At 36.8% G+C, this 22,389-nt stretch overlaps 1 protein-coding gene across 6 annotated transcripts in view; it reads right to left on the reverse strand.

Moving 5' to 3' along the window:
* TENM1 (teneurin transmembrane protein 1) overlaps positions 1–22,389 on the reverse strand; it is a 313,634-nt gene that overhangs the window by 231,502 nt on the left and 59,743 nt on the right. For 5 of the 6 annotated variants that reach the window (XM_014258759.2, XM_088062503.1, XM_088062504.1 and 2 more), the window contains one exon: positions 7,225–7,503. In XM_014258759.2, the coding sequence (XP_014114234.1) occupies positions 7,225–7,441 (217 nt within the window). In that variant the 5' untranslated portion in view covers positions 7,442–7,503. Of the gene's footprint in view, positions 1–7,224; positions 7,504–22,389 lie in introns of those variants that run through there. The other variant, XM_088062506.1, reaches the window with a different exon arrangement.

Raw genomic sequence — 22,389 nt, forward strand, 5'->3', positions numbered from 1 at the left:
GAAGGGGTCTGAATCTAAGTGCTGCTTTTCCTTTCCTTAGAGTTTGCAGATACTCCCCACAGAGCAGAAGGCTGCAGTCCAGGAAGCCACAGGGAACTTCTCATGGCACTGTTTTTCTCTGGGAGACAGTAACACCACCATGATTAGAACACAGCCAGCCAAACAAAGCACAGCACACCAGGAATCCCTGTTTGTGCAAGAGAATACAGGAGGAGACAATGCACTGGAGCTTTAGGAGTGTGGAGTCTTTTACTCTGCCTCGAATGTAATTTTTTTTGGACAACATGAAGCTCATAAACACTCAGAGCAGATGGTGTAACATACAGCAACAGGAGATGGAGCTTATTAGCTGTCGCTTCCTTCCGCTAGTCCACGGCCCAGAAATCTGAAGGACCTTTAAATCACCCTTTTCTGAGCTGAGCCCCTTTCAGGAGACAGTACAAGGGATAAACTGTCTACACCTACAGCCATCACTTCATTATGCTTCAAGTCTCTGCTCTAACACACAGGTACATAACATGCTTAAGTTTTCAGAAGATTTTCTAAAACTAGCAAAACAACCCCCCCAAACATTAAAAGTCTAAGCATCTGGCATTTGTAAAAAAAAAAAAAAAATTAAAAAATTGAAAAAAAAAAAATCCTAACAATACAAAATACCTCAACTGCTTTAATATTAACCCTTTCTAGTAATAGCATATTACCGGAAGTCTTCCATTTAAAAAAAAATTTCGTCCTTAAATCAGAATTCCTAAGAAAGTGCCTGCAAAAATAATTGGTTTCATTTGTAACCAGCCTGCTCGTAACTTCCTCTTACAGTACCCAGGAATGCATCATTCCACTGTCCTACAATCACCTTCCACAGCAGCTCAAGGCAGAACCCTGAACAAATGACACAGCTTAAAGGTTAAAAAAAAAATCTCTTCCTTCATTAACCAATGAATCTCATCAAAAACAAAACACAGGGAACAAAAGAAGTAACTACACCTAGCTGAAGAGCTCCAAACTACCATACTTCTAAAAGACTGCATAGCAGTAGTTCTCTTAAGAGCATTTTTTTATTTTTGACGTTCTTTTTCTTGTCCTTCTCAAAACTAACAATCTCCCTTTCAGCTAGAAACATAAAACATGCATTTCACCATGTGCTGTTTACATGTTAATAAATAGCCAGTGTAATATATTTTATATTGATAGTCTTTATCACATGAGTACTAAATGGCACCCAAATATAAAACTGGCGAGTGGAGTGATATTGAACTGTAACACCCTGTTCCCCGGCCACCAGGTTACCACTGGAGCTCTACCTTCTCAATAACAAGAGATTTGGGATGCCCCTCAATAAAATTTTCCCCTTCACTATCTGCTTTTTGTGGAAGTTTATGAGTATAGAGTCCTAAATTCACCCAGATAAGTGCTCCAAATCTCTATTAAAACAATGAAAAATCACTCTACTGGCATTGGTTTCCTTTGGGAGAGCTCCCAAGACCACAGACTTGTGGTTTGTTAGTTTGTTATCTAGCATTATACATAACAGATTAAGGGGAGAATCTAATAAAGGCTTTTTTTTTCCTTCACACATAATTTAAAAATAAGGTAACTGTAACTAAAAGCACATACTACATACAGTCCAAATTCAACTCTCCATGGCCATGGCACAGACACAAAGCAGATCTGCTGTCCTGAATGGATTTACATAATTCTGGAATCAGAGGAGAACACGGTTATTATGTAAAAAGCTTTTGCTACTTCACAGATGACAAAACACCACCATGACATTTTCCTGACAGGACAATTTCCTACTAGTGCTTGTCAGCATGCCTTTTATTTATGTCTAGGACCATCAGTAAAACTGGTTTTGACTGGTCATATGATGTTAAGATGTGTTTAAATCTTCCTTCCTAGTAAGCAGAAAATTGCTGAACTTTAATGCATAGTGAAACAGATCTCCTACTCCTGCACCTTGCAAGTAGCTTTTCCCTTCTAGGGAACAAAAGTGCTTTTCAGCACAGAAATAATTTCTGTTGCCTCTGTATCCTTGCTATTGCTGGGATGTATCAGAGGGCAGAAAGAGGAATCAGATGGCAACATCAGAAAGCTAAAAAAGAGAGGATGAGACAGAAGTGGCCATAGGCTGCGGAGCTTTCTCACACTGCGACCCTGGACTCTCCATGAAGTCAATGGAGTTCATCTGATGAAGACTTTGAGCATTTAGCTGGATCTGTTTACCTACTGCTCCTGAAGATAATCTTATATGCACTTTTTAGAAAACATGTCACCAATCTGGAGCTTTAGTCCACAAAATGGGTTTCCTTACTTTTTAATGGGCTAAAAGCAAAATAGGCCAATTTTTTGAGGCATTCTGTCATTTCCTACAATACTAGCAATGCTGATTTTTCTCACATGGATTTACCAGAAATTATTTACTGTTGGATTCTCCTGTGAGGAACAACTCCATTTTGCCTTGCTCATAATGCAGTTCAATATACTTGCCAGGAAAGGAACGTTTATCTAACCAGAAATTTACTGCCATATGCTCATATTGTTAACAATCAATAAACTTTATCATGCCAATGACTCAATCCCAGATAATTATCCTATCAGGAATTCATTCCTCTAAACTAGTGTTTTCTTACAAATCTATAATTAACCTAAAAGCCAGAAAGCTTTTCTGTACTTCCAGTATTTGTAGAGTACAGCTCCTTTCATATTTGCTTTGGTGGAAACAGAGAAAGCTGTGGGAGAAAACAGTTCTAATTATGAAAACATGTCACAAATAAGCTTGAGAGGCAATCTACGTATGGTGCATCTATAAGAACTTTTTCTTCCTCACAGCCAGGTCCATCAATGATTTTCCTAGAAGATCAACATTTCTGACAACTTCTGCCAATTCTACTACTTCATCTCTTTCAAGGACAAAACTGTATGTTTACCAATTCTTCCAAGAATTAATTTACTCTGTTTGCCAATATCTCCAAACTGTATGATATTGGGTCTGCCAGGAATTTACTTTGCAAGAGGATCTTGCCAGGATGAGATATTGCAGGTTTACATATCTTCAGACAAGAAGGATTCTGAACCTATCCAGACTAAGATAATGCATTTTTAGATATGCACATTATGTACTTAGCACTGACTCTTTGGGAGTCAATGATGCTTCATCATGAGATTTTTGTACCTGCTCACAATGAGCAAAATTTAGTTGAGTAAAATTTAGTTGGGCTTGAAAGAGTCTGTGGTGTTATTTAGTAAATCTCCAATTGTCAGATAACTGTAAGTTTCTGATGCAAGTAACACCAGACACAGAATTCAGGACTGGACTCTATATAAAGGACACCAGTACTTAACCTGAGGAACAGCATGTAAAAAATCTGCTTGATCAATAGATCATTTATGTACTTATTTAGGTTTTTTTTTCTTTGATATTTTTTCCTGTAAGACCAACCAACATCTCTGAAGTGTAACATTTGAGATAAAATTTTGGGAACTGTAAGGAGTTAAGCGTAAGCAGTTAAGTATTCTGTATTTGGATTCTGTTTTCAATGTTTTCTACTTATATGATCACATAACCTTTCAAAATGACACAAAAAATGTTTTGCAAAACACTAACAGTGCTTTTCCATACTGCAGGATGAACTCTTGAAAAGCTTCCTTTAAGTTCATGTCATGTCAAATTCTGGTTGAATACAGATTGTCCATATATGCAAACGTAGAAAACCCATGCACTATAATTTTACATAATCCCAGATTTCTATTGAACATTTTCACAGAAATAATTCCTCAGTATTGACACTAATAATGAAACAGACAAACTGTTTATAACAAAAATATTCACAGAAATGGCTGAGATACAGCAGTATTTTGTGCAACAAATAACATTTTACTCTGAAGCTATTTACTACATTCAGATGACTGCCCAATCTAATTTATATAACCTATCTTGCTTAAGTAGCCAATTCAAATTCTTTTAATTTCCATAAACATCTGAACTGCCGATTCTTCTCACAAACCTAACCAGATCAGTACTCACACCCCTACACTCATTCCTGTTAGAAGTTTCTCTGTACTAATGATTTTATTCTGACATCGTTTCTTCTCACATTCCATCATTAGAGCTCCTTGGAATGCCATCTCACAGTCACCATTATCACTCCACACAGGACTGCTACTGTGTGTACTGCTCTCGTCTGTTCTCACACCTTTCCAGGATGAGGTTCATGGGTGTTATCCTCACTGTGCACTCTGTTAATTCATCACACACAGGGTACTATTTCAGCTTTAGCTAGAGAAGAATATTATGCCACTAAAGAAGAGCATTATGGCACTAACTGGGGATACAACTTTTGATGCCCCAGCAGCCTTTATAGGTAGAATTATTTTAGGCAAGTCTCCAGCACTGGCATGATGCAGCACTCCTTGCAGAACCATCCCCTTTGAGAAGGGGGTGCTGTGGGGGTTTTGGTTTTGTTTTTTAAATTTCTTTTTCTACATTCTGAAGATACGCTGAACAACAGCTTTGTTAAAGATTCTGATGAGGCATTTTAGAAAATAATGGATTTTAAAAACAAATCTGTTTACATTTTTATGGATTCATCCAGATTCATAGTTCACACCTGGACCTTTTTCCTCGTGTTGACTGAGTAAAAAACAACTATCACCAGGAACACCCAGGTCCCACACTGTGAAACCTGGGATCCTTTTGGAAACAGACTGATTGCACTAGAACTGCAATCGTATCTGCCTGAAGTCTGAAATTTCACACACAGCTTTACAAACTGTTTTGCTCTTTGAATTTTGAGCACCACCAGTTTTATATTCCAAATCTGCCAGGCCAAATATTTAGGTTCAATTTGTGGCAGAGAAAAAGCATGATTTAAATGACTAGAAAGATGCCAGGATGAATTCCAGAGAAGCCAAATGGATATACTTGGCAGTGCAACTACGATGTCAGCAATTCCAAACTAAATTCATTACATAAGAGAAGAGAAAACTATGATTTCTAGTACAGGTTCAACTCCATCATAACAAATCAGTGCACATGAATAGGATTTCAAAAAAGTTTTGAGGTGAATAATACAGTATTAAATAACAATATACTGACCTACACGATTCAGGGAAGAAGGTGCCTAGCAGATAAGGAAATATTTAAGAGCTGCCCTATGTATTGGCAAAGTACTCTAAGAAGCTTAAGTAAATTTTCTACAAACACAGATATCAAGCCTCATCCTGCAGTTTGAAGCAGTAAAAGACTGTCCTTCATTGAAAAGAAAAACACCAGTGTTTGAAAAATAGAAGATCTGAAAATTCATACAGTATCTCATAAAAAATAATTTGAATGGAAAAATCTTGGGGCATATAATTTCAACACAATAATCATACAACGTAAGTGCAAAATACTTTCTGGTCTGCATATGCACATAACTGATTCCTTACAGGTCACTCCTGAGTATCTGAGCTAAGTTCATGCCTGACAACGTCTTACAGAAATGCACACTAATTTGGCCATTTCTCCAAAATTATTAATGCGATTGCTTTCAAAGGTAATGTTCTGGAAGAATAAATTCAACACGACACAGAGGCTGGTTTCTAATGCCTACAGTAGTGATTGATGCCCTTTTAGAGGTGCCCAGCCAGTGATGCTGCAGTTGATAGGAGTATCAATAGCAGCAAAGCACTGCAGACCCAGTGTTCTTCAAGGCCCAGGTCCATGCTGAGGTTTTGCTTTCACAGCCACAGGTACAAGCAAGGAGGGAGTTGCTCTAAGGAGATCTACAAGAACATGAACACCCAGAGGTACAATAATACAGCCATATCTCAGTTAATTCAACTCTCATAGCATGTTCAAGATAAAGTCACAAACAACAAACAAATATGTTTTCTAAACAATCCTCTGTTGAATCTATGTTCATGACTTTTTCATCCCAGAAATAGCAGTTTTGTAGGTCTTTGGAGGGAATATATGCACATAGATTGAGGCAGCCAAGTACTACTACTCCTGTGAATTACAGATACTTTCAGACAACACCAGTATCATGGGTGTTAACTTGAAGCAGAATATCTACAGTAAAAAAAAAAAAAGTCTGCAATAACTATATACCACAGGTGTTCCAAATTTCACATTAATTTACATATCACAGAAGAGACAAATTTTCCATCTTCAAAAAGCCTATTTTTCATTTCTCTGCAGAAAAACAGAATTATTTTTATCTTCAAAAAATTGAAGAAGACTTTTCTGAGTGAGGGCTTTGGGGGCAGGGTGTGTGTGTGTGATGTGGCTTGTTTGAAGATTTTAGGTTTGTTTTTTTTAAATAAGTACCATAATTTTTAGTTGGTAAGTACTGGCCACACTTTAATGTAATTGAACCACTTCCTTGTAGAGCAGGGAGTGACTGGCCCTGGAACCCTGCTGCTGTTACCTTTAAGGGACAGGACTCTCACTGCTTCTAATACACTGATTCCTACAAATATTCTCCCTGTCCCACCATCCTGCCCTGGACGGGGGACAGAGCTGAAAGCATCAGATAAGCCCTGTTGTTCATTGAGTACAAAAGCAGCATGTGGGTTTACAGAGTCTGTCAGGAAATGTTGCAGTAAATTCTGCTCATTCCTTCCATTTCTTTAGTCTTAGTCTTTAGGTTCTGTCTCTAATCAAATAGTAGCTTTTCCTAACCTTAGTTCAGCTATCATCACTGTTCAAATATTTGTCCAAATCATGCAAAAGACTAAAATAGAAACTTAACTCTTGTTTTTTTTTTTCTTACAATACACTAATTAACTTCAGTTTTTAAATTACTCAATTATTTATATGATCAGAAATGTTAAGAGAATTGTTGTATTTGAATTAATTCACAGGCTTTGTAAGCACATGCAGAGATAGCCTGCAGCCTCAATGCTGATTTTATAGCAAAATGCACCCAACATATGCAAAGGCAGTAAATAATTAATCACTAAAAATTACTAAGAGTAGCTCCTACTAAAGAAAATATTTGTCTGTAGTTAGCATGTGATGATTTCCAGAATACCAGTCAGTCCATCTGGTTAAAAAAACACTTTTTCTTCAATAAAAAAAAATCCAAAATTTCTCATATTGCAGTACGATTAAAAATGGTAAAAAGTGGGTTGATGCTATAAGCCTTTGAGAACAAAATGTTTGCTCAATTCCTGATATTGTTTCATCGTGCACAATCAGGAACTAATAATCATAATTAGTAGATAAAATGAATTATTTACCTTGTGTGGACTGGTCGATGGCTTTTCTTTTTCTGCTATGACTGTTATAGTTAAGTCTTAGCTCTTGGCTATATTCATTCAGAGTTTCTCTTGAGTCATAAGACTGCCTTTGCTTTCCACCATCTTCACTTTCATCTGAAGAACTTGTGTAAGTTAGATCCACTTCATGTTTAACTTTTGATAGTGGCTGGTAGGGTTTGCAGTCCATCTGCTCCATCTCTGATTAAATAGGCTCAAAGTCATGAAAACAAGCAACTGGAATGTCTTAAGGAAACAGTCCTGGAAAAAAGCAACAACAATAATTCTTTTCAGACATACTATATACTTGCAGGTCAGAAAGGTCCAGTTTTATTTTTTATTTATATAAACCAATTAAATTTCATTAATATCACTATAATCCAGGAAATAAACTGAATATGTCATATTTTACTGTTCGGGCTTTTTAAAATAGAATTAAAATAACAACTACCTGAAGGAACAAATTAAAACCAAATCACTGTCCTTTAAGACCAAGCAATAGCTGCATCTTATACAAAAATCTTGTATTTGGTATCAAAGCAAAGATGGAACATTTACTATTTCTCTAAAGGGATGCATATTCATCTTAAGTGAAAATAATATTTTAAGTCTTTTAAAATATGAACTCTAGAAAGCAGAAAGTTCACTCTTTTTAAGTATTCCCCTGTGACTTACATTACATCTGATCAAGAATAAGAGACTTCAGACATTAGAAAACCACCAAACTTTTAAAAAATAAAAATATTCCACATTGCTCTAGAAAAGCGTGTACTGGAAAAGGCCATTTTCCTTTAGATTTTGAGGACACTTCAACAGGAAAAGGCTTCTACCCTGCAGTACAACCCCTTTTCCTTCCCTCCATCTCCCATCTGAATTTCTGCCGACATGCTTATACAAATCCTCAATGGAAGCTTCCAAACAGCATCTTGAGTTTCGTGAACGTATTTGTATAATGATGTTCAAATCCAATATCCTTAAAATCATGTGCACTGCAGCTGTAAGTGGGACACTTGTCCTGTATCCTTGCCTTCATTAAGCTGTTTCCATCACTAATTTTAAGACAAACTCTGGGATGAAATAACAGGGATTATGGCACAGCCTTCATAAAAGCATGGCTCACAAACAGGGAGCTTTGTTTGGTTTGGTAGTTTTTGTTGTTTCCTTTTCAGATTAGCAGATATTAATAACCTAGAAAAACAAATGCAACAAAAAAAGCTGCCTGTAAACATTACTGCTAGAAGACAAAAAAGCCCCCATGGAAGTGCAAAGAGATTTTGCTTAAATAGAAAGCAATTTCCCACAGCTTCTTCTTGATTTTAAGGTCAGCAGTACATGGAAATAAGTTTAATACTCAGTTTGATATCAGCCCATTTCCCATCTGCAACAAGGACTTTAACCCCACATACTGCCAGCTGCGAGCATAAAAACAGAATCTCCAAAAGCAAAACAGAAAAATGAAAACACATAAAAGGTAAACATAAAAAACCCACAGAAAGCACTTCTGAGAGAGGTGAAGAAATGACCAACTTCTGAAACTGTCTGAATATTTGAGACACCTGGTGGTGCTGCAAGTGTTCCAGAACTTCATCTCCTGCTTGCGTGTCCTCCCAATACTTTTGAAAGGATCGCTTTCCTGAGCAGGAGTGGGAAACACTACACAAAATGTGAAGAGGGAATAAGGCTTCTAACATTGTAACAAAAAAAAAAATAAATCCAGAAACCCTCGGAGGGAAGAAGTGAGACAGACCACTGCAGCAGAAGTACCACTGTGGAGTGCAAGCCTTGCCTTCTTTGCTTTATCCAGGTTCCAGGAGGTTATCTGGGGAAAGAGGTTGAAGGTATGTCTGCCTGAAACACTAAATCTCAGGGAGTTATGTCCAGCCCTTTAACCTGACATGGAACACAGCCCTTCAGAAATCAATGGCACCTGGATAAAGAGCTCTAGTAACCCCAAAGTGACCCAACCAAAAAACAAGTCATAAGTCCTACTCAACAAAGTGGGCTTGAAAGCACCTAAGCCAATAAGAAAGTCTTCAAGATAGAGACAATCAAAACTATGAAGCAAAGAGCTGCCAGAGAGCAAGGCCAGCTGACAGCACATAATGGGGCTGTAGCCCTGAACAAGGACTGTGGGTTGGCTGCACTGTGCTCAGATAGTGATAAGATGGTTCTGCACAAGTTACTACCAAGTAATACTTGTTTCTCCAAAGCTATTTGCTTAAATAATTTACTGTTATTTCCCAAGATTTCCTATTATTGCCTAAGTTCAGTACTTATTCTGGGAGTTGCTTTAATAGGGACAGAAGAATGCAAAGGGGCCGTGACTTGCAAGCACAGAGCTGGCTTAAAAGATGAACTGATGACTCTGTAGAAATGGTTACTGACAGGGAAAAGCCTTCCAATATATTCTGTCTGACAGAATAAATGGAGACAAAGCTACAGAAGCCAGAGGAAAACAAGGAGAAATTCAGGGCCTATATTAAGAAGATGCAGTACAGAAGGAATAAATTTTGCCAGGAAGGCAACAAGTGCAAGCAGCCTTGGATGCAGGGAGTGCATCCTGCTTTCAAAAGTGCAAAACCATGAATCTGCAAAATTTGGCTCATTACTGAAACAAACAAAAAAGCCCCCACGAAACCAAAACACAGAAGTTCCCCCTAAAAGATGCTGTGCATCTATGTTGTGGGAGGTTTCAAGTGATTTTTCTTCTTAAACAAGTAATAAATTGTTTTAGGATGCACAGAGACCCATAAAACTTAAGCTGCAGTAAACAACTACTTAAGGAAGATTTACTTGTATTCTTTTAAAACAAGGTCTAATAACTGAAGTCTTTAGTTTGTGAGGACTGTTTGTAGCGGGAATATACGTAATGACGTTAACCAAGGCAGCAGACAGATGAAATCACTTAATGCAAGCAATTAATATTAATTACATATTCCATATATTTCTCTTTCACTGCAGTATTTTCATATGTGCAACCTTCTTATGTAAAGGATGTGCATTTTTTCAATTCTAAACTAATGAAATATGCCCTTAAAAGCTGTAATTTTATTATGCCTTGTTATATAAGGACAAAGATGATTAAAAAATATAACCAACTTCTGAATACCATAACATCCCACTGCCCCTGCTCTGCTACTGCTGCCATTGCTGCACATGCCTACATTTGCAGCAGCAGGAGGACAAAGCCCTGGCACACATGTGTGATGCCACAGCTCAGCTTTACCACTGTACTTCTGACCACCAAGCCACATCAGCACCAGGCTGGAATCCCCATCATCTTCAGTGCACTCTGCACAGACCAGAAAGACCCAGCATGAAGTTTTATACCCTTTGTGGTGGAAGGATATGGACACAAATGTAATGTAGACACATCCCAACTCACCTACTCATTCACTACCTGAAGGAAGAAAACCTTCAGCTCACCTGCCTAACTCTTTCCTCCCCATGCCAACCCCAGTTTACCACAGCCATCAAAAACTCAGCAGTGCTAAAGGCTCACAAGAACTTAAAGATGCAGCACCAGAGCACGGAATGTCATGGGAAACTTTGGCTTCCCTTCACACAGGGACCAAGCTTGTGCTTCCTTTATTTTTGCTTAGGGCATTAGTGTCTCATAAACCCATAGCCACCTGGGCCTGACATGAAAGCAGGTGATAAATAATTTTCAAGAACTGGAAAAATACCTCATAAAATTTTTCAATAAAAAATACTTTTATGCATCAGAAACACATGATTTAAAACAGATCAAATCTTCAACCTTTTCTACAATAAGAGATTCATGTAAATTTAACAAACAATGGTATGGTACGATAACCTGAATTTAAACACTAGCAATCAAATACCTGAACTTTATTTCATATTTGTTTGGCAAAATACAATGCAGTAAGCAACTCAAAATGCTGAAATAGGGCAGGGGTATGAAGAACATTGGCTGGATATTTACACAGGTTTCTTCAAATAACTGGCCCTCAAGTAACTAAACAGAACACCCAGCCAATCAATATAAAGCTGACCCTGTCAGCAAAATGATAAAGTCTCATAAAAGCTCTCAGTTCCTGTAAGTGACCTTTCTTTAAGTCACTTAAAGAAAGTGACTCCTCCTCACAAGTAGCACTTTTTGCCCTTTCTATCATAGTTCTCTTATTGAATGTTTTCACAAAATATGTAATAAAAATAAAAAAGGAAAATATTATGTGTTCATTATATACAAACACAGACATAAATGTGAAATATATATTTAGGCACTGAGTAGCAGGTAATTCTGAACCATATTTTAAAATAGATATCACATGCATCTCACAGTCAATTTCGTAGAAGAATGAACAACTATTCACAATGAAATTCTTTTGCAGAAAGGTCTACAGGATAGGAAAATACCACCCTTGAAATAATGGAACTAACACAGACATATGTAGGATTTTTATGTATGATTTGTGCAGCCTTCTAAGTGCACACTGTACATGTTATTAGAAACTATTTTAAACTTTCACTTACATCAAGAGCCTCTCCCCTCAGCCTCCTACTTCCCTGTTCTGCTCAGATCAGCCTTCCTGCTCCGGAGCTCAGTAAGGACAGGGTACCTGGTTGTGAGGAAGACTGAGCTGAGGCTGTTTGCAGTGCCCATCAATAAGTATTTGAGAATGAAACTCACTGTGTGCATTTACACTGCACAGAGGCTCTGCACTCAAGTACTGCGGTGCCCCAGAGATCACGTTACTGTAATAGTGCTTTTTATAAATTCTTAATAAGCTGCTCTGATAGGGTGCCCATTTAATGAACAAATTTCCATAGTGATTACCCACCATCAGCCCCATCAAATCACCAGTGGCATACCCAGTTGGTTTCCAGTAAGTCCAGAATTATTTAGAGAGGTCAGGTTATGGTTGCTAATGAGTTTCATGTAGCTGAACAGGGTCCTCAAGAAGTGTACAAGATCAAAAACGTGAAAAAGTGTAACCTTTGTTGGCCTCAGCTAATCATTATGTTTAATACTCAGATATTCCAGGCTACTTAGAATTAAAATGTAATTGCAGTTATAATGCTAAAATATAACCACAGAACTGCACTCCTTCTCTCCTATACTGCCTTTCTTTCAATGCATACCCTTATCTGAAAGCTACTGCTTGCTTATTGCCTTTTCAGCCCAGTAGTTTCTGAAAACACACTGCTAAGCAGCAATATCAGCTCCGGACTGCTGAAAGCAAAAAGAACAGCACCTTTATTGTGAAGGTCTTTCTGAAATACAAAACTGCAAAATATGAAAGGCAAAACAGAGCAAATGCTCTTGATTTAAACCTATGAGAAATGCAATACCAAGAAAAAAAAGGAAAAACATTCTGACCTTGTACATACTTTCAAAAATTTATCCCTCAAATATTTCTGTAGAGATTACAAACAAAGAAAGTACCTTTAAATTCAGTCTTAAAGAACACAGCAAGGAAGGTACCAGCTAAAGGAGTTGAGCAGCATTAGAGCAGGAAGAAATTATGTTTCTATGTGGTACATGGAATTAGATATTATGGGAGAAATACACAAAATCTGCCTGTGTCTGGAGGATGGAAGCAGATAATACTTTTCAACAGAAGGAAAAACCTCATACTAAAATCAAGAAAGAATGCAATCCCTAGAAGATTCAGAATTTTAAAAATTTCCTGAAGAAACAGAATTGAAAAAAAACCAACAAACAAAACCTACCAAAATTCATATGAACATTTTCTGTGGTTCACAAAGTATTAACACATCAAAAGATGTTTGAAAATGACATAAGAATGTATGGATCAGTAGGTAAAACATGTCCAGTGTTTATCAGGGAATGAGTGAGATTGTAAAACGGTGAGACACTGTGTAATTCCTGCAGGTGGACTACACAGCACCTCTTAATAGGAACAGATGCACAGATACAAGATTACAATCTTAGAATATGTTTTTTCACGTATCTTTCTAAATCAGGTATGTAGATGCAAACCAGAATTTTCAGGGCCATGCTATGGGTTTAACACAATCTAGCCTAGAGAATGTGCTCTTTTAACTTTTGGATGGATTACACTGGCTCATACATTTACATGTCATTGTGATAGATGCAAGCAGAATATAGTTCATTTTCACATTTAATGATCATTTAAAATTAGTCAAAGTCTAATTTAATTTTAGTAATTCAAAGTGTTGCCCATTACATCTCAAGTTTCAGAGAAAAAACAGTGCAGAATAAAATTGCAAAGAAAGGTTGTTGCAGTATTTAGTGGCAGTATTTAGTGGCATATGGCAAGACTGAAAGTGATCTTAAAAACATACGTTATGTCAACTACTCAACTGTGACACAGAACTCTTGTCCAACATGTGCCCTTCATTTTACTTGGAGAACTGCCACTCACTGACTACAAGAATCACACAAGTCCCTAATGTTTTCTTTTGCAAACTCATAATATGATGTTACTGAGATTCATGGACAAAAGCTCAAGTTCTACTTCCGTGGGACAAAGTACATTCAGGATTCAGGGTGATATATCCTGGACAGGTTTCAGAGTATCTCTTGAGCACAAAGTCTTTCAGAAGAGCTGTATTTTAGGAAATATAATTCCTAATTATATTGCAGAATAACTCATAGTGTGAACGTTTTTGCATTTAAAAAATGGAAACATTGTGAACAGTCTCCCACCATCTCAACACTTTAACTAAGAATTCTAAAGAACATGAAAAAGTCTGGATTTAAGTAAAACTAGCCAAGTGCTTAGTATCTACAGATTTAGCCCCTAGCACTGTCGCTCTACTGGGAATGGCGAGAAGAACAACACAGACTCTCTTTTGGAGTCGAACTGGAGAATTTCTCTCGGTTTATTACCTCAGATCTTTTTTATAGACTGATACATGAAAGTACAGAAAGGAAAACCTCATATTGGTTAGTAAACTAACACATCATCATTGGTCAGTGGGGTACACCACCCCTTGACCTTCTCTTGCAAGAAAACAAGAAACTGACAAACAGCACCTGCAAGGCTGTCTTCTGTCTCTGAGGATTGTTTTAATTCCTCCTTATGGTTTCCCAGGCCACTTTCTCAGGCAAGACTGAGAAAGTTATGTGGTCTGCTATTCCACAGGCACTGTGCTGCCTGCTTCATAGTTAGCATCCATACAGCACATGGTCAAGTGCTTTACTGTCTTTTCAACTTAATTCCTAACTGCATGGCAGAGACAATTACAGGGAAAGAGATAAAGGAAATCTGGCCTATATGAGAGTGTAGTTTGAGACTACAGGAATAGATATTCCAATACGGATCTCCCAGAATTATTTTCTTCCTCCAAGGAGGATGTGCAGTCAAAGCTGTAAAAGTAAAAGACATTTTACTGTCTTAGTAAAAGACATTTTAAGAAGATAATAGACCTGAAGAAAAGGAATGCTCCCCCTCACATTCAAGAATGCCTGGGACAACTAAGCTTCCTCAGGCTGTACAGGTTTGCCAGTGGAAGCTCAGCTGCTTCTTCACTGTTGTGATTATTGCTCTGTTGACAAGAGCATATTTTTGCATTGTAAAGACCTAAAATTAGAATACTCCACTTAGTTGCTGAGTTCTATGAAAATACAGTTGAATGTTGGTGTTCTTCTGAGCTGAGGAGTCAAATACTCTAAAAATATTTATAACTGTACATATATATATACACACACACACATATCTAACTGCTCTAATTTATCTAACAATGCAATACAACAGTGAGGTGTACATGCACTTGTGCATACACAGGAAGGAAAAATGAAATAACATCTAGGAGTAACTTTGGAAGGTACACTGTTTTAAAATACACCAGAGCTTGGCAAGCAGTATTTGTATACGACAAGAAAATTGAATGTGCTTCAGTTATTTTTTGATAATGCAAATTGGCATAGCCATCAAATTGAGATAATTATTGTCTCTTTTCCAACTGTGTGCTTAATTAAGAAGACCCAGTAATGCTTAATTAGCAAAAAAGTAATTGTTAAAATCAGGTTTAGCTGCAAAGAGATTACAAAAATTGAAAATTACATGTTCCGTGTAGATCTCATTAATTTTTTGAGACACCAATTTAAATTTTGTATCACAATAAGCTTAGAATATGAGAATAATTTACAACACATGGATACTGTGGAACATCTAAACCTCAGTTCAAGCATTAGATTTTCACTGATACAAGGATGCCATGGCAGTGGTGTTTAAAAACATTCAGCTGACAATTTTTTCTTCACGTTCACTCTCCCTGTTTTTAATTAGAATAATGGAAGTCTTCTTTAAGCAAATTAGACATTAACCAGACTATCAAATGGGCTATCAAATCATATGAACAAGTCTAATTATCGTCACATTTGATGAGACAAAAGATTTCATCAGTTGACATCACAATAAACAAAGTCAATTTTCCTGGTAGATTTTTATTTAATATTCCTCTGGGCCTTAGGAATTGCTGTGGTAGATCTCATGGGACCTTAGCAATTTTCATTTCCCTTTGCAAAATAAAAAAAATCCACCTACTAAAAATCTCTGAAAGAAAATGCTGACACCAGCTCACCACCTCCAAGTGAAGTTTCCTAACAGGACACGTTATCTTAAATATTATCAGCATCTCTTTAGTATTGTCCACTTCTCAGATTTGATGTGGCTTGTTCATAATTAGATTCACGACCTTTTCGGTGCAATTTATTTTTTGCTACATTCTAGGATTTCTAGAAGCAGCACCAATTCAGCAACTTGTTTTATTTCCAGCAGAGGCTCACAACATTGGTGTACTCACAGAAAGCATATGATCTGTAGTTTAATGTCTTGCAAGATTCTCAACTAAGTTATCACAGCAGTGCTAAGAACTTTCATGAAACCACCATTATTTACTGCACATAGAAAGTGAACTTTTCAGTCCTTTCCAAAATAGTTTTCTTAACTTCTGCTCTTCTGAGAAGAAACATCAAGTACTATGCAGTTCTGATATCACCCACTAAGTTGAAATTTGAAAAGCTTTTCATGCATTTGAAGTACTTTTTGCAGGAAGACCTGACTACTGCCTGACCACACGACCAACATCTGCCTCACCTTCAGCTGAAGCATCACTCAGGTTGCTATTCGTTTGAGTGACACCATCATGCCTGAGAAGTGATCTTTCTGTTCCTTTTCTTCTTGCTTTGATGTCTGCCAAAGTATTCAGTGTCTTCAAGTGCCATTGTTCTGACAAGCAGACCCTCCCAGTAGACTTGTACTATATCCTGTGACTCCCAGAACTGCTATTATTTGAGCTGGTGTCAGATTGATTTTCTTTCTGTTCATGATAGTGCTGTGATCTTGCAGGGTTGAAATTACTGCTGATTTATGTCTTGATGCAACCCCTTGAGAACTGGCTTGTATCAGCATGTCACCTATGAAAAGGTACATTTGAATCCTCTGAGATCTTTCCAGTGGAACCTTTGTTCTCATTTCAATAGAGAATCCTTTGTAATGAATGTTTGCTAGAAATTTCTCCTGCAAGCACCAAGAGTCTTCCGTAGTGCACACTGGAAGTATATTATGTATCCATCCATTTTCACCAGTCTATACAGCCTTCTTGGCAGAGATTATTTTAAGTTGTCCATCCAAAACTTCGCAGTTTTTGCAAATTGATTATACCATTTTCTGTAATACTCTACAAAGAAAATGCAGGTAGTGCTGGCACTGAAAAATTTCCCAGATGTATTCCCAAAGGTTTAGCTACATCTGGGAATGTCACAGACTACAAATATACAATCATGTAACCATATAAAAACTACAAAGTAGTTTGTTTGTGGAAGACTACTGCCTTTTATGCCCAGGCCTTCTTTAATATAGACTTTAGAATAGCTAAGACACTTATTGTTTAAGCATTATTCACATTTTAACATATTCTGCCTATTAGCATCACAGTTTTTGCACTCTCATTACAAGCAGCTTCTTGACTACATCTTGCCTACATCTATTTTCCCAAAAAAATAGGAAAATAGTGTCTTCTGTAGAAATACACTAACAGGGAGGCACTGATTTTACATTTAAACAATTCTAACATGGTAAACTCCAGTTGAAATAATATTCCTGCTCTTACCATCAATCTCTGAAGTACTAATTTTTATTTTTATTTACTGTTGGTAGAGCTGTTTGCCCATGCCTTTTTTTCAGTCTAAGTGCTTCTGACTGTCCTTTCTCCTAGTTTAGGCTATACTATCCCCAAAAATACTTTTCAAGAGGGACTCAAGCAGCCTTCTTCTTTTTGGAAATTGGTATTCTGCAATAACCAATTCCAGTTCAAAAGTAAATGGGACTTTGCTGCAACTGCTTCTTCCCACTAAGCAAGTAACTAAACAAAGGCGTGTAAAAATTAAGCAGTCCTGTTCTTCTGTTTGAATGCTGACAGGAAGATGAACCTTCAGAAAGAAATCAATAGCCTCTGAACCCCAGGACTGCCAAGGGAGAAACGCATGATTACAACAACACCACAGGTACATGAAATAGGAAAAATTAAACAATGCCACACTTCCGTTTTTCAATTAAGTGCTCCAAATTCTCAGCTTATTAAGTTCTTCTATGTCAAATATATTACTATCACTTACACCACCCTAATTGGCAAGAACACAGTCTTCTTAGCACCTGTACAATGACTCCTTTTAGCTCAGCTCCCTTCCTTCAGCTGAGAAATCACAGCAAGGAGAGAGAGAGATGAAACTGAAATATGACTCTTGTCTGTTGCTTTTATATATGTGCACACATATCTGTCTATACTAGCTGAATTTAAAAAAAATAGAATCATTATCCTTGTGGATAACAATTTTGCCCCTGCTAATTCTATTTACATTGGGAGCACTGTAGTGTACGTTTAATGTGAAGCTGTGTTTCTCTCAGCAAGGAAAATGTCACTTTCCTTTCCCAAAGCACCAAAAGACTCCTTTTACTGTCACAGAACACAATTATATGTTAGAGCTCTGCTGTCTTTTTCCAGCCAACAAGGCAAGAAAATGACCTTTCTGTAACCTACGGTTGAATTGCATTATGCTTGGTTCAGTGCATATCCTTCTTTATATTCTCCCATATCAAATACATCCATACTGAGCTTATGAAATGGGCACCTACCTTTTACATCTGCCAGTGATTTAATTTCTTCCAAAAACTTGCTTTCAATTGAGAAGGGATGTTAACTCTCATCTCCCACCTCATATTCTAGTTTGCAACATTTGTAAATACCGAAAACACTCAAAGCCACAAGGACACCCTGCCAGCAGAATTTGGTTACTGGCTGCTGCATTGTGCCCCATGACACGAACATGTAAAAGGTCAGGAAGAAGTCTGCTACCCACACTCACTCACCGCGACCCTGTGCAGAATGACAATGCCCTGAAACAGTCCCCATATTTCTTCCCCATTCTGTGAAACAACTTGCATTTCTGGTCTGTCTTCATTGGTAATGAAAGGAGAGACATTCCCAGCACAGTATTTCAACTGTGCTTTGGTTTATATGTACAAGATGCTGGGGGAAGCAGAAAAATGCAGCTGTGACATTAACAAAGTAAGCCAGTGCTGATCTGCACAAGAGAGCAAGTCAGCAGGGGATGATGCTGAAAGATAAATATCATTTTGAAGAAAATTGTGCCATAGAGCTTCACAGAGTATTTAGTATATTTTTAAAATTAAGAAAGTTCAGGGACAAAAGACCATGAAAATCGTAACTTACCCTACATAACTCGTATCACAAGTAGCCACCTAAATAAGCTCCACTAAGAAAACATTTGGAGTCACTGCTGGTCTGGAGGCAATTCTAAATACACATTTCAGTGCTTTTAGGTGTAGAGGAGTTCCAAGGTTCAGCAATTTGTTATGTGACACGGTTTATGTCAACTGCTATTAAAGATGTCTCATATTAATATAACTGCTCTAAAAAGAAAGGTTAAGTAGCCTAAGGATACCTTCCTAAATGCTACCATTTTACCAGCACTGTTGTAACTGCAGACATGCACCAGAGACAGGCTGGAAACATACATTAACCTTGTGAAGATCATCATTCTCTTAAAAGCTTATGTCTGATTTTCTGCTATTACATTACATTGAAAATGGAAAGTATCAAACATTCAAAAAAAATATGAAACAGTCATTTCTTGTTCTACAGTTAAGAAATCTGTTTACAGTCAAAGACCAGTTTAAGACCTTCATGAAGTAAGGATAGGATCACCATTAAAAAAGACATGAGAAATGCCTGCACTAACTCCTCTGAAGCAGGTCAAATAAAATACAACTTCATGTGCACCTACAGCAGCCTGTGAAATTAAGGAACAAGTGAGCACTGTTCAAGATGAAACAAATAAAAAAGCCCCAACCAATCACAACAAAAAAACACAACCAAACCAAATGAAAAACAGCCCCCCAACCCCACCCAAATCTCCGTAGCTGTACAGTGTGATCCTGTTCATACAAAGATAAATCTGCAGGTACTCCCAGAGCATAAGTTCTGACAAAATCACATGTTAAGCACCTAGCTCTTGAGTGGCGGTATTTGTCTGTGTTTTTTACAAACACATGTAAATCTTATGGATTCAAAATTACTGCAAGTAGAAGAGTTTTAAACTATGCAAATTTTTTACCTCCTAGAAAAACAAGAAATTCCTTACACACACAGAATTTACTTGTATTATTATCTCATATCCTTATAAAGTTACAAGGAACTCAAATCTGTAGTCTAAACTATAAACACTACCAGGAAATTTGATACCAAAATCAACTATTCTTCATTTCAGCTCCAACAATTACCAAACATTATTAATAGACCTGCAGCTGTTTTCATCAGGATTGAAGACCTAATCACAACTAAATAAAAATCAAACTCTTGTTCCTACTCCTACACCCAATTCTTACAATAGTCAACCGTGAATTACATGTGGGGATGTTGCTGCCAGACAACCAAAGATAGGAATTAAGTGGCTCTGGTTCATGCACTGGGGCTTTTCTGAGAACTGCAGAATCTGGTCACAGGGTGACATCCCATCTGGAGCACTTGATAGGGGAAACAATCATCAGTGACTTTAGCTGATCTGTATTAGCTGATCGCCTCCCATTTTACAGAATGGGTCATTGAACGAGCATAACAGAACAAGCATAATTTAAAAAAGAAAAAATAAAGAAAACAGTGAACTTGTTACTAGAAGTTGCTGAATAGTTGGAGGAAGGAAAAAAAATATCAGTAGACTAAGAGAAAAGAGATTAGTTTCAATTTTATTTCTGCAGTTAATAGAATATATTAAAAAAAAGAAATCTAAAACCAACCAAAAAAATTTAAGCTATCAGTACACCAAGTTTTATGTAACAGATATTGTTGCCTAGTAATTCAATTACACCACTCAATTCCTTTAAATAAATTTAAGGATGAGCACACATATAGAATTGGACCAAGAATTCCAGAGATCACCAGAATCATTTGCAAGTATTACTACATTCATTACCATGATGGCCAGTGAGCTATCTCTGACAGAAGAACACAGAAGTAATTCTATTTTGATTTCCCCCAGTTTAATTAGGACTTTTTAAAAGTTGTTTTGCCTTTAATTGCTAACACACTTATTATTCTTCAACACCTTTATTTCAACTGATCTCCAAGGTCAGCTCTATAGCCCAGGTATTTTTTTCTTACTCAAATCCTACATTTGAAAAGCCAGCTCTCAACAACACATCACTTTCTGTGAAATCTTGTTTAACACCTAAAGATGCAGAGATTGAAGCATGGTTTCCCTGTAGCCCTTGTGAAACTCCTTTTGTCAAGTGAAGTACCAGGAGTCCTGTAAAATCTTGTGAAGTACAAAGGTCTTTTGTTCTTTAAAGTCACAATCCTAAGTCTCCTGCTTATAGTATTGAGGAAGTTGGTAGGAGTTCAAAACATTGCAACAGCAGTACCTCAGCAAAATTAAAAAATTAACAAATAAAATGAACAAATATATTATTTTAATTTTACTTTAATTTTACTTTAGTGGGGAACAAGAGAAATTTTTATAGATTAAAGAGAAAAAACAAGTTGCAGCTGCACTACCCAGACACCACCCTGTAGGAATCTGAATGCTGTCTTAAGAGTTTTGTAATTTACTTTGGAAAAATTAGCTCATTAAGATTAAAAAACTTAAAAATTACCGAATTAAGGTCATCCTCAATATTATCCTCTTAAATGTTTTAATGTGAATTCTAAGAAAATAGAGTGAAACTGCTGGAGCTGCAATCCTCACCACTGCACTGACTTTCAAAATTAGAAATACTTTTCTGATTTTTTTTTTTTTATTTTATTTTCTGGGGTGGGAACACATTTTTCTAAATCTGAATTATTTCTAAAAAATTACAGGCATTCCTCTAAAATTCAATTGGAGCAGCACTGACACACAGTAGCATAAATGAGTTTAAACACAAGCTTCATGGATTTAGCAATGTAATCTGGTGATTTCTGCTCTGCAATTCAAATAAGGGGCCCATTACACTGGAAGAAACACTGAAAAAAAAAAAAAAAAGTCTTATTAGCAACTTGAGGAGGTCCATTTTATAACCACAGATGTTTTGAGGCTAAACTGCTTCAATAACTTGGCTTTAAATCAACTTAAGCTGTATTACAGTTCAGAAGCAATTCAGATAACAAACTGTATTAGGTCATTTTAGAACTAAAAATCCTCCTTTATCCATTCAGTAGAATGAAAGAAAGAGACAAGTGAATACTTTAGTGAAAGTGCACAGCACACAAAATGTTAAAAAGTGATTTAAGTATTCATTACTTTTTCTTGATAACATTCAAATATTGGTGCACACTAATCACAAATTAATCAAATGAACAAAACACCACGTAAATTTATCTCCCTGATGAGTTTAAACATAAAAGAAGACATGAGAAATTGAATTCTTATACCATAAATATCTTGGCTGAATTTGGAATGTAATCAACATTATCATATTTACTGAACGTTAAATACTTAAATTAATGAGTACCATGTGTTTATCTACCAAACTTCAACTTGCTAATCTAGTCTGATACCATTTTCCAAGTCAAATGGTTATGAGAAATCCTCAATGAATGTTTAATAATGATCAAATGACTTTTTACAGCAAAACAAACAACCCAAACTTAACACAGAATACATTTTCAGTGGCACATGAAAATAGGAAACAGATC

The sequence above is a fragment of the Pseudopodoces humilis genome, chromosome 15 (genome assembly GCF_049639895.1).
Source record: "Pseudopodoces humilis isolate 2021_Gansu_Grassland_sample_001 chromosome 15, ASM4963989v1, whole genome shotgun sequence".
Classification (NCBI taxonomy): Eukaryota; Metazoa; Chordata; class Aves; order Passeriformes; family Paridae; genus Pseudopodoces; species Pseudopodoces humilis.